The following is a 19,233-nucleotide window of genomic DNA, read 5'->3' as shown; positions in this document are numbered from 1 at the left end:
AGCCCCTCTGACCTCAAATTACCAAAAACAGTCACCCTCACGTTAGTACCCACTCCATCCAAACCAGCTCCATCAACATGAAAGCGCAAAGAGTCAAGACTTGCACATTTGACCTGGATTTTGATGAAGACAACATACATACAAGTAAGCTTGAAGATCGTACAACAAACAACGAGTCAAAGACTCAAAGGTTACATCTATAGACTTAGGACGTTGTAAGTTTTACTTTTATTAAACGTCTTAAGATGATTGCCTTAGATCGAGTCTAGGTTAGGTATACCTAGGTGGAGTCTCATAAGAGCTTTAGTATAAACAAGATTAAAATTGAGACATAACATCTAGATATCATATGATAAGTAGGCTCATGCATCTATATACATAGTCTTATGCATTAAAGACATCATATTTGAAAAACTATGTATTGCATGTTCACATGCAATATAGGTAGTTTACCATGCATCAAGAAACTATTTCTCAGAGATCATAATCAATTATGTATTATGTATAATCGATTATCAAAATTATAGTAGTTAACCAATTTGATGTTGTTGGTGTGTTAATCGATTAAGACACAATATAATCGATTAAGACATAACAGAAAAACAATTTTTAACAGTCCGTTAATTAATTAAGTAGATGAATAATCGATTAATAGTAGTATCAGTGTATTTAATATAAATGTTGGAATTCTGGTCCATGTGGCATAATATCATATCATGCATAATTTTGTATAATCTTGCATAACTAGAAGATCATTGAATATACACTTTCATATAGATTGCATTAGAAAAGTTAGAGAATAAGGGCATGTTGAATAGGGCTTAGACATTCAAATTGTTGCATGCATCTCTAGGACTTTTCATGCATTACATTCATTCTTGTGTTTTTTGATTCGTTTTAAAGTGAAAGTCAGAAAAATCTGTTTTCTGGAAATTGTGAAATCTGTTTTGTCAAAACCTTTGCATAATTTTCTCATATAGAATATCTTCTTGTGAGTATTCTGCATAGTGTTTTTAGAGTTGAGTTTACATTGTCATATCCTAGTATTCAGTACTCAAGAAAACTGAAAATCTATATCGAACAAGGAAAGTGATTTCTTGGTGAGTAACTTCACTTCTAGAAGAGATCTTGTTATTCTTTACGAAGACTAAAAGGTCTTGGTGCGAGCGATACCTAGCTGGGTCCTAATCACTAAAAGATAGGTGATCTTAGTAGGCGAGATAGAGAGGTCAACCTGAGGTTGTCAAGCTTGTAGAGTCCAAGAAAGTAGCGTCTTAGTTTTTGTCGTTTATTGGAAGTGTGTGTGTATCAAACATTTTCAATAGTGTAGAAGAAAAATTTCCCGAGATCAGAAGGGGAGGTCTGGATGTAGTTTATAGTGGACCGCAAACGAACCAAGATAAAAATTCCTTGTGCACAATTTTCTAACCCTAATCTCCTTTACTTTTGTTCTTTATATTCTTGTTAATTGATTGATTCTCTGTTACTTGCTATAATCTGTTTTAGTATCATTTTGTAACCTCTATAATCAATTAATTATATAAGGATTGGTAATCGGTGACTTGCTTTGTAAGAAACAATAAAATCAGATCTGTAAGACTAATGATAATCGATTATCCACAAGTATAATCAATTAAGTCCAGCATTGGTTAATCGATTAAAACCAAGCTTAATCAATTAAGTGCAGTAACTTTCTATTTTCCGCAAAATATAGGAAAATTAGAGTAAGTGATCTGCGACACATATTCAACCCCCCTTCTAGGTGTATTCTGACTTGCTGATACCCAACACAACACCCCTTCCAGCTCTCACCGACCCCCCAACACATCTAACAGACCTCTTTAGAAGCTCACTTTTTGTAGGTATCTTACTACTTAAAAATTTATGCACAAAACAAGACACCTTAGAAGGAACCACTTTACACCACACCAATGACAACAAATCTGCATTCACCGACCTTGACCAATTACATTGCTTAAAGTATGCTTTTTTAACCGAATAATATGCAACTGCGTAGTTACTCCACTTCCAACAATCATTCACACACCTTCTACAGTTCCAATTACTAATCAACGAATATAAGTTTGATTCCAACTCCAATTCCCAAACAAACAAAGACCTCCTCTAAGGAAACCGTTATTTCCACCCCTCTTCCGACCAGAACCCATAATCACACACCCTAGCCTCCTTCTCCACTACAATGAGAAACAGCCTATGGAAGACAATAGATAAACACCCTCTACCACACCAATTATCGAACCAGAATTTAGTTATAGAACCATCTCCTACTACTTTCCAAAGATTATCAGAGAACCAATTTTGTTCCGACCCCACCTAATTGCCCACTTCCACAATGTCCCTCCACCAATTTGATGCCCTCCCTCACAGAGTCAAAAGCCAACGGAAGATGAGCACCATGCTTCGCTTTAATGACCCGAACCCATATAGCCTCATCTTCAACTAAGAACCTACACTTTCACTTCTCCAACAACACCTCATTAAACAACCTCATGTCTCTAACCCCCAACCCACCATCACATTTAGGCCGTACATAGACAAAGAGGTGCCATCAATCTTTTTTACAAACTTCTCATTCATATTCATCTCTTCAATATTCTAAATATTCTTCTCATTCAATATTCTCTACAACAGATCCTACCAACCCCTCCAACATGGAAAAAATATCGACTAGCTAATCATGAGAGAAATAAATGTTGACATTGATGAAAGTTTTAAAAGCTTTTATATGAAATGGTAAGCGAGCAACCCGCCGAAAGATCCACCATGAGTAGAGCTAATTAAAAGAAGAGTCATAAAAATAAAAAAGTGAAGAAGATCATACTCGACTTAGCTACCACTTGATTCTTTTCACAAAGGACCAATTTTGCCGAGATCCAGAATGTGTAAACACGTGTTCATGAGAATTTTAGAAGCCCTTACTGATCATGATCAATATTATATATCCAACATAGTCATGATACTAGTGGTTCACTCATCCTTTCACCGCTGCAAAAATGCATTAATGTTATTCAATTGTTGACATATAGATCAAGTGCTGACAACAACAATGACTATGATAGAATGCTAGATAACACCTCCTTAGAATGCTTGGACTAAGTGGTGTGACCAGGGTATTTAAGGATACATACCTAGTAAGGCCTAACAATGATGATATTAAACTCCATATGTTTGGAGTGTAATAATAACCCAACTACATGGAAAAAACATGTTATGAATTGTGGCTTCACAAGACTTATGATTTTGGTATGAATGTTTTTTGGTTGTGGAATAGAATAATGACATCAATATCCTACATCAATCTAATGTCTTCAATGATATCATGGATTGTTGAGCTCTAAAGCTACACTATACAATGAACCAAACTCCACATGATGTGGGATACTATCTTACAAATAACAAATTATAAATAGGTTGTTTTTCTCAAAAGCATTCCAATGGCACTATGAGATAAGAGATAATTATTTGCTAACAAAAAAGAAGGCTCAAGAAAGGATATTGAAAGAGTATTTGGAGTGCTTCAATATCGGCTTACAATCATATGTAACCTGCCTCGAATGTGACCACATGATCAATTGGGGTGTATAATATATATGTACATCATATTGTACACCATGATTGTTGAAGATGAATAATACACATACAATGGTGATTTTGCTTATTATTATGATCACATAGGCAATGACTCGTCAAAATTATCTAATGATTCAAATCTTGGTTTTCAAGAATACATATATAATAGATTTCAACTTCATAATATGTTTTCACATCATCTTCTTTAAGACAGTTTGGTTGAGTATAGTTAAGAATAAAACTTTCAATATGACAATAAACAGAGTTGAACAATGTTTATATTATCTATTGTCATGTTTTTTTACTTAATAGACTTGTGTTTCACATTTTGTTTCAATGTATTTCTATCATCTATTATTAATAATATTTTTTAATGCATTTTGAAATACTTTTTTTATCGACAATAGTTAGTATATTGGTATTTTGTTGTGGGTGAGACTTCACCCTTAACCTTTTTCACCCTACCAATGTTACCCATGAATTTTGTTATTTTCATTTTAATTATATATTTCTATATGTTCATGAATGATGGGTATTTTAAAGATAATTTATTAAAACTTATAAACAATTATAAAATAATGTGCAAACAAACAAAATATTAGTTTAGTGGTGTAAGACTCTTTTAGATTCTTAGAATGAACAAAAGACCAATAATTCGATTTCTATAAGCGATACTTATTGAGAGAGACAATTATATACACTAAAGATAATTCCTTATCCATGAATTACCAAAAAATATAAAATAAGGTACAAAAAAACCAATTATGCATAATGAATAAGTTATGAATGGGATGCACTTAACAGCATCTGTACCAAGTTTTTCTTAATTTGGGAAAGGTCTAGTTTATTTCTCGGGATTTACCCAAAAGAGGAAAAAAGTAATATTATTCCCTTCTTACCACTCACTCTCTTCTTAGCTTCTATCAATTTTGGTTTGCATATATTCTCAAACTTTTATTTATAGGCAGAAAGCCAAGAAGAGGGTAAGTCAATAGGTGGAACTAGCAATCAAATCAATCATTCATCATTTTCTTTCTCCTCTCTTCTCTTCTATCCTTTTTCTTTGTTAATCTTTGCTAGGGTTTCTGAAATTGAACCCTGCAATCACTACTTCACTCTAATTTCAGCACTGAGATTATTCTTCCAGGTTTGATTTCTTTCTTTCACTATTCACTTTCTATTTTTGGAAACCACACATGATAAGCTTTGCCCTCTCATCACTACTAATCCTTGTTCACTAGATCTCATTTTCTAACTGTTTCACTTCATCAGATTTTGCACAAAGAAATAATCAATCTATATTATATCTTTTTGTTTGGATCAGGAAGCTAAAATGGTGAGGGGAAAGACTCAGATGAAGCGCATCGAAAATGAGACAAGTAGGCAAGTAACTTTCTCAAAAAGAAGAAATGGGTTGCTTAAGAAAGCTTTTGAGCTTTCAGTGCTGTGTGATGCTGAAGTGGCTCTCATGGTTTTCTCTACAAGAGGAAAGCTCTATGAGTTCTCCAGTTCTAGGTATATATGATATTCACCTTAAGTATTTGTTTCAATCATTTTCGTTCTAGTATTATTTATTTGCACTTCACTGTTTGCAATTTAATGTTGAGTTCAATTATTATTCAAAGAATCAATCCTTTTATGGCAAGATCGTTGGTTCATATAATATTAATCAAATCAAGGAATAATGATTCTGACCTGTGCTAATGCTCATGATTCATACCTATAATGACCAGGCATAATAGCTTATTATTAAGTAGGCTCGTACAGTAAAAGCTCAACTCTTTTATATAGTGGTTATTGTATTTCACATCCTTATAATTAAGCTCAGTGTCTTACAAATTTCTTCTGAATCATATAATGGGTCACTTTGTATGGCTACAAGGTATATTTTCCTAATTGTTTTTACCCTCTAATTTTCTACCCATTTATGTACTTATACAAGGACATAATATAATATAAAAGTGGAAATTATCATAAAATAGATAAATTTTTAGAGAGAAAACTACTGTGTAAGAAAGAAGATAATTGATGGTTAAATTTATGGCATAAGGTCTGCGTCACTGTAGAGAATAGTTTTTATAAACATTATTAACCAGTTACAAAGCAGTTCCTACATAAGTGTTAAGAATATAATAGTTTTAATGGGTTGTCACACCTGATCAAGGTGAATTAAGAAAAGTAAAATAAAAAGTATAGATTAAGAATTGCTATTAGACTACATTAAGGGCATGTTGCTTCTGTGTCTTCTTCCTTTCTAATATGTAATTGGTACAAATATTTCTTCTACTACTGTTAATTGATCTGGAGAGTCCTCCTGTTTATAATTAAGATAAACAACAATCACTTTTTTCTTTACTGTTTATTTTTGTTGATTCATGATGACACTGAAGACAGGATAATAAATCTATTTACTTTGGATTTTTTTTATGGGCTCTATTTACTTCTGATAGATCCTAATTATAAATGTGTACATAGTAAAGATATGATTCATCACACTAGAAATCCTTTTTTTTTATTTTTGTATGAAAATTCTCACTAATCGTAAAGATATGATTCACATGAAGCTGGAATATATAGTATGTATTGATAGGGTAAAAATATGTATTCCTCACATCTACTTATGTTTTGATATCTATTCCTTTATTATAATGATAAGAGAAATAAAAAATGTTGATTTGTCAAAATATTATCATATACAAGAATCCTTTAAACCAATATTGTTAAACCTTAACCAGACATCAAACTATAAAATGTTTCATATTTGGTTTAACCGGTTTAAACGATTAAAATGTTTAATGAGATTGAGTGATTTTATATATAATCAATAATTATCTATCATATATGATTATATATATATACAAAATTTTATATAATTAATAATTATGTATAATTATATTAAAGTAATATTTTTTTATCTTTTTTCGAACCGAAATAAAATATAATAGTAGTATTTATTTTTTATAAAAGAAATTATTTGAATCATTCGATTTACTTACCGGATTATTGAGATTTAACTGCATTTAATATGGTTGGATCGGAATTTCTCTGTTCGAAGCAGTCTAACCTTTCATTTACTTAAGATTGCAAACCAAAACCGTTTTCGATTTCTTTCAAAGTCGGACCATTGGTCCTGTCCTATTATCATAACATTGCTTTAAACTAAGATTAATGTTACAACTCTTCAATTAGATGGAGCAAGAGATCCCTTTCTAGTAATTGCTATGGCATTTCTTTCAGAAACTTTGTTGTTTGAACATAGGACATGTTTTAATATAATTGTAACTGAAACCTAATTGGAATCTTAAGTGGAACATCAAAATTAGAGCCGGTCCTTGATTTACATATAATAATATATAGTATGTTTCTCTTTTTCAAGTAGTGCATCTTAAAAGTTAAATCCTTTCAAAATAAAGTACATCTTAAAAAGAATTGTATCTCTTTGGCACGAGCATTCCCTACTGGTAAAAGGGATCCTTGATATTGGTGTGCGTTTAAATTAGATAAATTCATGTCTATTACAGGATCTTGTTTTTGCTGATATCATTGATTAATCAAAATATACTTTTTCTGTTATATATCTTCAATCTTTTAACTTTATCATATTTTCCAAATATTTTATTTTTCAACTTTACCTTTATTTACCACATATCCTTTTCACTTCTACTTCTTCATTTCTCTTTAATACAGTTTTTAATTAAATTTTATATTATTCTAACCATCAATTGTGGGGAAATCCAATGGTTTGAATTAGTAAATATATCTAAACTATTAGATTTACCTAGAATTAATAGCTAGGATGTGGAGGAAGTTTACTTATTAGAATTGGGATGAATGTTAATGAAACTACTCTCTCAATTTTTCTTCACTTTTCAATTAATTACTTTCTCTTAGAAATATTCTTTCTAATAACTTACGTTCCAATTTTTTTCTTGATCAAATTTACTGTGAGATACTAATTATGGAAATATATATAACTTTAACATTGATATTTTAGTTAAATTATATTTAATTGTGAAAATAACTTTGAACATACAATTTTTTGCATCTGAGGGGAGTGCCTAATCATGATAATTATGTGTTAACACTTCAGTCTTAACATACTATCTATCTGGACTCATAAACTCCTTCAATATGCCACCCTTTAAGTTTAAATACTTCCATAATAATTTATCCTCTTCAAAGAAAGCCTTCTGAGACTCAAATGTGTGACCTTAAGAAATTATAGTTATTGTTGCATATGAAATCATGAATTTAAAATTGCCTTTTGTTACTTATAAACAAAGCAAAATAAATACGTGATTCTGTAAGATATTTGTGATAGCATGAATTTAACCCTGTAATGCACTTCGCCTCTATTGATCCATTCCTTTTTCTCTTGAAAAAGAAATATTTAGATGATACAAAATGATGTGTTTAGAAAATGATCATTAACATATTTTAGCTCAAAGCATAACGAATATGCTAAACGCATATGTGAATACTTCTTTCTTGTATAATGTGTTTCACCTCACTGATTACATACTACAAAAATAGTTTCATGCTTTAATCAATTATTGATCTTAAACGATGACATATGTGAAAATAATCTGGTCGCATAAAATCATTCTTAATCAACTTTTAATACTCTTAATTGTCTATTTGAGATGCTTCAGTATAAACAAAACGGTCGAGCGCTATCAAAAGAAAGTCAAGGACTTGAGTCACAACACCAACGGAATTCAAGAAAATACACAGGTTAGTTTATATTATATATATATATATATATATATATATATATATATCTAATTTTGCCGGTATGCAATTTAATTAGTGAAATAGTTGTTGAACCGCTATATTAGTATTCCAGTACTCTAACCGGTTTGATAACTGGTACGATATTAATAACATTGGTTTGAATTAATAAATAGATCTAAACTATTAAATGTCCATAGAATTAATGGTCAATATTGAGAATAACTTTGAGTGTGTAGATCCTCACTCAAATTAAAATATTACAAAATTTATGTTGTTTGACACTATTCATCCATCAATTATGTTCACTTCTCTTCACACAAAAAAAGTAATATATGTTAATATAATGGTGGATAATATAAATAGAGGAGAGATCCATTTACACCCAATTTAAGTTACATTAATTACACTTAATCTTATCCATTGATTTTCTTAAATTTAATGGATCAAATGTGTGAGAAAATAAGTGATGAGAGAGAAAAAAGAATCTTAGATTTCTTTTAATTTTCATTCATTTGGACCGTTAGAAAATCATTTGATGGTATTGAATGCAACTAGTGTAAACGGATCCCTCCTCATATAGATATTACATTCTTAAAATATATATTGTTCCATATATACATTGGGAGGGGATCCGTTTATACCCAAGTTAAGTTACGTTCAATCTGAGTCCATTTATTTTTCTAAATCCAACGGACCAAATGGGTGAAACTTAAAAGTTATTTAAGATTTTTCTTATTCTCTCTCATCACTTATTGCATTCACTTATTTGGTTTGTTGGATTTAGGAAAAATGAATGGCTGAGAATGATTGTAATTAACTTAAGTGTAAACGGATTACTTTTTTATATATATAAGAGTAAATTATATTCATACTTCTCAGTTTTGGTGAAATTTTACAAATCATCTCCTTCTTTTTTAACATAAACAAATCACCCCTAATTATTTCCTTATTGTAATGTATGTATATAATTATGAGTGATTTACTTAAGTTTAAAAAAGAAATAGATAATTTGTTTAATGAATGTATATGAAGTTTTGGAGTTAATCTATTACCTATATAAGTAAAAAAGGTCACTCATGACATGTCTCAATCTCTCAAACTATCATATGTGTCAATCTCTCATCAAAACTAAATGTTCCTCTCATGACATGTGTCAATCTCTCATTCAAAACTTATCTCTATATTCTTCTCCCATTTCATTTCATATTTCTCTTTTCTCACTCACATGTCTAGAATTCAATGTTTCATTCGTCAATCTTCATTTCGTTTAAACTTAATATGATGTCTTCTATATCCCGCTATTAAATCTTCATCATCATAGATTTGTTCTTATTTTATAAATATGTTATTTAAAATGTATTTTTATTGATTTTTTCATTCAATAACTTAATATGATGGCTTCTGTATCCCGCTACTCAATTTTCATCATTGTAGATTTGTTCTTCTTTGGTAAATATATTGTTTAAAGTGTATTTTTTCATTCATTTGTTTACTTTTAGATATGTTCTTATTTTTAGATATGTTCTTATTTTCTAGATATTGTAATTGATTTTTGTTTATTATGTATGTGTATTCTTATTTTTTTTATATTATATATATGGTACGATTGATTTCATTACTTTGTAGATTTGTTCTTCCAATAATCATTTTTCTTAGTGTCTGATTTAGAAGGATTTCATCCCTTATAATGACCAAACCTTCAACAACTATGTTATGTACCTGATCTCCATTTATATATATATATACATATTTAGTTACAAGTTACAATATTGTGTTTGTTTGTTTGTTGTTATAAATTTATTTATCTTCTCATTTTATCTCTTCATTTGTAGTTTGACTCTCCCTTAAAGCATATCTACAAGTTAGTGTTATGTCTATGTGTCCATATATATAATTAATTTTTTCTATGGAGTTTGTCTGTGGTAGTCTGTGTTTGGGAGATGATAATTGACGTATTATTATATACCGTTGTGTTCATCGATTCATATTATATGTTATTAATGACCTATAAGATGGTAGATGTATGTAGTTTTATATGACAATGTGTGTCATAAGGTTTTATGATGGTTAAGGTAAAAAAGTTTAAGGAATGAAGTAAAGAAGGTTGTGAGTTCGAGTTTCACCCATAACAAATTTAAAATAAAAAAATAAAAAAATGAGTTTATGAGGTGATTTGATGATTTAAGGGTGAAGTAAAGAAGATTGAGGTTCGAGTGTCGTCCACAACAAATACTAACTTACTAACAATTGTGATAAAAAAAAGTTTTAACCGCCAAGGTTTCCCAGATTTGAACTCCTAATTAACCTAATAATGTTCACTAAGACTATGTTTGGGGAGTTACAAGGGAAGGAGAAAGAGAATCAGATGGATCAATGGGAATGGGCAGGGAGGGAGGGGGAAGGAGAAAGGGTCAAAATATAGTTATAAAATTTTAGTAACAACGTTCATGTACTTTATTATATTTGTCTACGGAAAAAATCACAAATAGAGGGAATCGTGAAAATAGTCACGTGAAGGATTTTAAAAGAATTTAAAAATCTCCAAAACTTTTTTTTCTCTTTTATCCAATTTTCAAATCAGAGAGATATTTTATAAAGTAGTTCATTTCATTCCTCTCTAAAATAAACTTAAAATATAACCTTAAGTTGCATGAAACTCAGCCTCTCATATTGTGGAACATGCAAAGTGGAATAATGCTACATAAATCACAATGTTCGATTAAAATAAGACATGAAAATAGGTATAGGTCTACAAAAATGGATAAGTTTAATAATATTAAACGGTGATATACTGTGTAAATATGAAAGAATATATTTGAAAATGTGTGTTTAATTAGCTTTATTCATAAAGTGAAATGGCATAGAATATCCTTTATATCCATCATAAAATATTTTTAACACAAATCTAATTTTTTATTAGCAATAAAATTCATTAAGAAAGATAAAAAAATATTAGGAGAACAAACAACACTCTTATTTATTTAAATATTACATAAAAACAGTAAAGTGAGTTCGTCACCCACTCCACCAAAGAGTATTTAGAACTAGGGAAATATACATTGAGATAATTCCAAGAATAAAGAAAGATTAAATCCATTACCTCATCAAGTTGAAATCGAGAGTTCTCCAAGATGATTTTATTCCTAACCAATCATATAGTCCAAATAGTAACATACCAAAGAGTCATCCATTGTTGTGGATACTTTTTCTCCATCCATAACATATTGGCATGCAAATAAAAGTTGCTCTTAACATCATTAATTAGAGATAATTAAGTTAAGACCAAACTTGGAGTAAAGACTCTACCAAACAGAATAGGAATTAGAACATGAAAAACACAAATAATTTGTTGATTCAACCACAACTTTGCAAAGCACACAATGTGATTGGTCTTGATCTTCTAATATTCCTCTTCGAACTAGGTTCTTTTTTTGTTGGAACCCCATCCAATGATATTCTCCATGCAAAACACTTCAGCTTCAATGAGATATTACTTGCCCATAATCTACTAGAGAAACCATTGTCGCACATAGAAACCTCTTTTGAAGCACCTGATATGTGTTACGAACTGAGTACTGACCTCCCTTCTCATGAATCCACACCCACCTGTTTGATCAAGTCTTGCATCTTCAAGAATTTTTAAGAGTTCTGTTACTTCCTCTTGTTCCCAAAGGAATATGCGGCTTCTCTTATCGTTCTAATCCCAAAGAACAATTATCCACAAGGCCTTAATGAATACATACCCATCTCCTTTACTGGATGTATTCAAAAGATCATTTTGAAGTTGCTTGCTGCTAGACTTAAAAAGGTGATTCATTGTGTAACTCCTTCGAATAAGAGAAGCCACATATTCCTTACCGCTAAAGGAATACCGATTTTAGAAGAGTTACCCTACCGCAAAAGGAGATGAGCTTGTGTTTCCAAATAGAGAGTTTCTTTTTTAATGAATCAATGATAGGAGACCAAGTAGAGAGCCTTTTAGGATTTGCACCAATAAGAATTCCCAAGAAATTAAAGGGGACAAAGCCAACAACATAATACGATTTATCAACCGTCTTCATAACAAAATCACGACTCGAGTTAAGACCCATGAAACAACTTTTATGAAAGTTAATTTTGAGCCTAGACGCCAACTCGAAGCCTTTTAGGATACTTTTAAGCACCATAATATGTTATGCTCAGAATTCTCTCCGATAAGAAGGGTATCGTCCGCATATTGAAGGTAAGAAATATAAACCTCATCTTTACCAACCTTGTATCCAGTATAAATGTTCTTCGAAACTGCAGCTCACATGATGCCACTAAGACCTTCAGTAACTAATAGAAAAAGAAAAGGTGCTATTGGATCACCTTGCCTTAGGCCACGAGCCATAGTAAACTCTTGGGTGGGACTCCTATTCACAAAGGTAGATATAGAGTTAGAACGAAGTAAGATTTTAATCCACACCCTCCATTGTGACAGAAACCCAGCCTCTCCATCATATAAAGAAGAAAATCCCAATTTACTGAGTCATACGCCTTTTCAAAATCCATTTTAAGAATGAAGCAATCTCCTCTCTTCTTCTTCCTAGCTTGGTCAATTACTTCGTTAGCCACCACCACCCCATCTATGATGAATCTCCCTTTGATGAAAGCAGATTGACATTCATAAATAACCAAGTGAATCACCTTTTTAAGTCTAGCGGCTAGCAACTTCGAAATGCTCTTTTGAATACAACCAATAAGGGAGAGGGGTCTGTATTCATTAAGGCCCTCCTTCAAATACCTTTCCCCAACCACCCATTGTGTATCCCATGTTCTCTACTACTAAGGTTGCCTATCCTTCCACCTTGCTCACACCCTCTTAAAGAATTCAGAGTCTCCTCCCCCACCTACAAACTTTCTCTTCACCATATCTAGACTATAAAACTTTCACCCAAAGAGCCTCATCAGTGTATCAAATTGTGGACCACATCACGTGATGCGGCCGCAATATTGTGGTGACCGCTACAACCGCATCACACCGCAATTGCGGTATGATACCGATTCACAGTGATGCGACCGCATCGGACCGCATTTGGATCGCATGGGCTGCAATGCAACCGCATCAAACCGCATCGATGTCAAAAATATATTTTTACTCACAAAATAATTCACACCGCAACGACCGCAATCCGCATCGCACGGCTGCAATGACCACAACCGTAATTTAAAACACTGAGCCTCATTCTCCACTAACAATCTCCATATCTTTTTTTTTTTTGAAGGCTAGGTGCAAAGCACCAAGAAATATATTAAAATAGGTGAAGCCAAGGTTACAAAACAACCAAAAGACAGAGAATTAATACAAATTTTTGCATCTAAAACTTGGAAGACCAAGTTTCTCCCTGTGAATGTCCTGCCTAATTAAAGGGGGGCATGATCCCACCAACTATCAACCTTAGAAGAAATTCCAAAAGAAGCAAGCTTGTCGGCACAATTGTTTCCTTCCCTATATATGTGTGAGACCTTGAATGTCATGGAAGAAAGGATTGTCTTACACCGGTACCATTTGTTGAGCAACTTCCAAGGCACATTAAACTTACCAAGGAAAATATCAACCAAAAAGAGTAAGATTTAACAAAGACAATTTTTTAATCCCTAAACCACCTTCCTCTTTAGATTTATACATCTTTTTCCAACTCAACTGGTGAACACATTTACCCTCCTCATCCGTCCCCCACAAAAAATGACTTGGAATTTTATCAAGTTCATAAATGACCGAATTTGGAACTTTAAAAGCAGAGCTTAAACACTATACCTCATCTGAATATCTGATTGAGGTTACCAATTATTTAAATAGAATTTAAATAGGTATAGGTGTACAAAAACATGTGTAAGTGAATTGGTGTAGATGTAAGTGTACAAAAATAGATAAATTTAGTAATATTAAATGGTAAAATACTGTGTAAATATAAGAGAATATATTTGAAAATGCGTGTCTAGCTTTATTCATAAGGTAAATGGCAGAATATCCTTTATATACATCATAAAATATTTTTTACACAAATATAATTATTGGTTATCAGTAAGAGAATCACTATATCCTCCTAAAAGCATATAGCTTAAACACTATACCTCTTCTGATTGATCGGCACCAATTATTTAAGTAGAATTTAATTCAATAATTAATATTTATTTTATAAGTAATATATTATCGTGAGCACCAAGGGGTGCTTTAACCCTTATATAAGATCCCAACACACAATTCCTGAAGAACGATTCCAATTACATTCTCACATTGAAAAACACCAATCTGAAAAAAAATCAGTATTCCCATGACATGAAGCAGCTAATGGATAAAAATGAAGCCCTGAGTATACACTCCTCCAAACCCTTGTAGCAAAACCCTAATGAACGTGCAAAAACCTACTGATCCTAATACCAATTATGTTATTGAAGGTTAAATTTCTGGGGTTCATTTGCGAGTTAAACTTTGGAGGTGAAGGAAGGGAAATGAAAGATTTCATAGTAATTTTACAAGTGTATTTTATGCTCGGAAACATTTCTTTTTCCTTCATTTTTCTCCAAACCGATCTCACGACATACCCTGAGTAGTTTCTGTAAAACAACCTAATCAAACCCCATCATCTATCCTAATTTATCCTTTATGTACGTCAAGTTAATAATGCGGGATATTTAAGCTCCATAAAGTTGATAACATAACCTCATTAATCAAGATCCAAGATGTATATTCAATGATTAACCCAATCAATATAGTAATAATGCAAGAAACACAGTCACGCCTGACTATTCCTAGCATAGAAATGAATTTTCAACACATGAATGATGATCAAATATTCAATAGTTTTAAGAAAAATATTCATTATATTAAGAAAACAAATTGTATAGAATAACTAGGAAATGTGCACATATCCGTCAGTGGGTTATTTCTGACTGAAAAATTATTTAGTTATTTGTTGGTTTCATCTCATATCCGTCAGTTTCTATTTATTCATGTTGTTGAAAAAAGCTGTGCATGCTGTGGATGTTGAACAAAATCTAGATGCTTTTTAGCAATGTTATATTAAGACACTCTTCTTGCATTCTTTTGCAAGTTACATAATGACATGCAGAGTAACCCTTGAATATCTTGATTCTGTTTAGAAGTTCATTTTTTTAAGGAACTAGAAGGATGGTCAAGACTTTGGAACCATCAAATTGTACACTGTGTTAGAAGGATTAGAAAGCCTTTTTTACTTTTTATTCTTATTTCATGTCCTACTCCCAAACAATCCCTTAGGTGTCATGAAAGAGAAGAACGAGTAACATTCGATTCACATGTGATTCATTTTAAGGACAAAGCTTGATAGTATTATAGAAATGAAAATTATAGTAGTGAAAATAGAAGTGGAGAAGCTTTGGAGCTACACAACTTAGAATAATTTGCTTCTTATTTGGATGCTTTACAAATGAAGGGTGAGTGCCTATTTATAGGCTTTCTACAACACTTATGAATTTCTAGATGGTTCCATAAGTATCTAGTATACATTTTTCTCAAGATTTCTAGATACTTCTTTAATTATAATACTAAATGCCTATAATAGAATATACTAGAAGCTTAGGATAATTCTAGATATTATGGTACAATCATCACTACTTGTTTCTACACAAGTGTGGAAGCTTCTAGAAAGTGTGCATCAATATTTTATCACTCCTCCTTGATGCACATTTTTGTAAGTCCTAGCATCGATCGTAGTTGCTCGAACTTTGGCCTTGGAAATGCCTTAGTGAATATGTCAGCAATTTGATCTTCGGTCTTGCAATACTCGAGCTTTATTTCTTTATTCTCACTTGCTTCTCTGACAACATGATATTTAATTGCGATATGTTTTGTTCTGTTGTGATGGACTGGATTCTTTGCTATCGCTATCGCCGATTTGTTGTCACAATAGATTGTCATAGGCTCCATCTCTTGATCTCCCATATCATTGAGTATTCGTCTAAGCCATATAGCTTGGTTAGTCGTCTCTGCAGCTGCTACGTACTCAGCTTCTGCTGTTGATTGTGCAATGATTGCTTGCTTCTTTGACGCCCAAGAGAATACTCCTGATCCAAGTGAGAAGGCATAACCAGATGTGCTCTTCATGTCATCCATCGAACCTGCCCAATCACTGTCAGTGTAGCCGTGCAATGTTGAGTTGGTGTTGGTCTTATACCATATACCGAACTCTTTTGTTCCTTGTAAGAATCTAAGAATTCTTTTTCCAACTCCAAAGTGGATTTGACTTGGGCGTTGCATGAATCTTGATAGAAGACTTGTAACATACATGATATCTGGTCGAGTGGCAGTGAAATATAGAAGACTCCCAATCAAACTCCTGTAGAGAGATGCATCTGCCTGTGGAGATCCATCGTTCTTTTGTAGCTTCTCATTAGTCACGAGCGGAGTAGCAATTGGTTTGCATTCACACATCTTGAACTTCTTCAGTAGTTCTTCTATGTATTTCTTCTGTGAGATGAATATACCTTCTTTTCTTTGATTTACTTCAATTCCAAGGAAGTAGTACATTAAGCCTAGGTCTGTCATCTCGAATGTCTTCATCATGTCTTCTTTAAACTCTATTATCACGTTTTATACACCCATTTTACTCCGATGATGTCTTTATCTTTTGGACAATCTACTAGCTCCCACGTGTTGTTTTTCTCGATCATCTTTATCTCTTCTTCCATTGCCTTGACCCATACTTCTTGCCTTGATGCTTCTTCAAAGCTTCCAGGTTCAACTATGGCCAAGTTGCATGTCTCATATATATCTACTAAGGATCTTACTCGTCTCGGAGAAGATTCTGGTGAAGATTGTTCATGTGGGAGTGTAGTTGGCGTACCTGGATCTTCTGTTGCTTCTTCTACTTCCCCAGTTACTTGTGGTTGTTGTGTTGGTATGGAGATGTTGTGTCTCTCAATCTTGCCTTCATTCCAGTTCCAAGCGGCACTTTCATCAACTTCAACATCTCGACTGATGATAAGTTTCTTCGTTTCTAGATTGTATATGCGATAGCCTTTTGACTGTGTGCTATATCCCAAGAAGATGCCTCTTATCGTCTTGTCTTCTAGTTTGTGTCTCTTTTCTTTTGGGACATGTATATAACAGATAGATCCAAAAACTCTTAGATGTTTAGCTGATGGCTTCCTACCGCTCCAAGCTTCTATAGGAGTTTTACCTTCGACTGCCTTTGTTGGACATCTATTCATTATGTAGACAGCTGTGTAAACTGCTTCGGCCCAAAAGGTGTTTGGCAAACCTTTCTCCTTGAGCATCGATCTAGCCATCTCCATGACCGTGCGATTTTTCCTTTCAGACACCCCATTTTGTTGTGGAGTGTAAGCAACTGTGAGTTGACGCTCTATGCCTTCATCCTCACAAAATTTATCAAATTCGTGAGAGTTGTACTCTTTGCCACGATCGCTTCTGAGTACTTTTATATGTTTCCCGCTTTGCTTCTCGACAAAGGCCTTGAACTTCTTGAATATTCCAAAGACTTCTGATTTTTCTTTTATAAAATAGACCCATGTCATTCTAGAAAAGTCATCAATGAAGAGGATGAAATACCTGTTATTAGTGAGGGATGGCGTCCTCATTGGTCCACATACGTCAGTATGGATGAGCTCCAACAAGCGTTTTGCTCTCCAAGATTTCCCACTTGAAAAAGGTAGTCTATGTTGCTTCCCAAGTAGACATCCTTCATAAGCTCCTTCATTCTCTTGGATGCACGGAAGATCCCTCATCATTCTTTTATGATATAATAGCTTTAAGGCTTGGTTATTAAGATGACCAAATCTTCGATGCCATAGCCATGATTCATCAACTTGAACCTTCATAGCGATGTTAGTAGCATATTTCCAAGTTATTGGAAAACTTCTATTTCTTTTCTCCATTTTAACTTGGGCTATTTCAAACTTTCTATTATTGTCATATATATTGCATGTATCTCCCTCAAAGTGGAGAGAGTAGCCTTTTTCCATCATTTGGCCAATACTCAAGAGATTTTCTTTAAGGTTAGGAACTAGTAAGACATCTTTGATAAGTCGCGTACCTGATTGTGTCTCCACCATGACAGTGCCTTTGCCTTTGGACTCAACCAAGGTGCCATTACCCAATCGAACTTGCACACTGACAGACTCATCAATGTCTTTGAAAATGCTCCCATCCTTAGCCATATGGTTACTACAACCACTATCCAAGTACCAGTTTTCTTCTTTATCACGACTACAGACTTGGTTGGCATAGAATAGTTGTTGGTCATGTTTGCATTCTTCAGTGAAATTGGCCTGATGATTATTTTTGTTGCGACAATTTTGCTCTGAGTGCCCAAATCTTTTGCAATATTGGCATTGTATCTTTCCTCGATATCGACAATATTTTTCTGAATGGCCTGACTTCTGGCATATGCCGCATGGAAGATATTTTGCTTGATTGTTTCTAGAGAAATCTTTAGAAATCTCTTTGTTTCTAGAATGTTCCGCACCAGTATTATTTCTTCTTTGATATTCTTTATTCTGAGACCTTAGTCTGAGCTTTGATTGAAAGGCATGTTCTAGTGAACCTTCATCATGCCTACTCAATCTTTGTTCATAAGCTTCTAGAGAGTCTATTAGTTCTGTTACTGATAGAGTAGACAAATCTTTGGTTTGCTCAATCGTAGTAACTATTGAGTCATATTTTTGGGGAATTGAAATCAGAATTTTCTCAACAATTCTTTTGTCAAGAATATTTTCCCCATAGGCTTTCATTTGATTGACTATTTCTTTTATTTTAGAATAATAGTCTTTTATGGTCTCAGACTCTTTCATCTTAAGTAATTCAAACTCACGCCTAAGAGTTTGAAGTTTAATGGTGCGTACCTTAACACTACCATGAAACTCCTCCTTTAGTGTATCTCATGCTTC

General features: G+C 32.8%; 1 protein-coding gene across 3 annotated transcripts in view; it reads left to right on the top strand.

Moving 5' to 3' along the window:
- The window catches only part of LOC109349995 (agamous-like MADS-box protein AGL14), an 18,016-nt gene continuing 3,198 nt past the window's right edge, over nucleotides 4,416–19,233 (top strand). The window contains exons 1-3 of one of the 3 annotated variants that reach the window (XM_019591092.1): nucleotides 4,416–4,738; nucleotides 4,916–5,106; nucleotides 8,244–8,325. In XM_019591092.1, the coding sequence (XP_019446637.1) occupies nucleotides 4,925–5,106; nucleotides 8,244–8,325 (264 nt within the window). In that variant the 5' untranslated portion in view covers nucleotides 4,416–4,738; nucleotides 4,916–4,924. Of the gene's footprint in view, nucleotides 4,740–4,910; nucleotides 5,107–8,243; nucleotides 8,326–19,233 lie in introns of all 3 variants that reach the window. The other 2 variants (XM_019591093.1, XM_019591091.1) reach the window with 2 other exon arrangements.

This window comes from Lupinus angustifolius, chromosome LG06, assembly GCF_001865875.1.
Source record: "Lupinus angustifolius cultivar Tanjil chromosome LG06, LupAngTanjil_v1.0, whole genome shotgun sequence".
NCBI lineage: Eukaryota > Viridiplantae > Streptophyta > Magnoliopsida > Fabales > Fabaceae > Lupinus > Lupinus angustifolius.
Note: the sequence above shows the minus strand (reverse complement) of the source record. Positions and strands in the feature narration are given on the sequence as shown.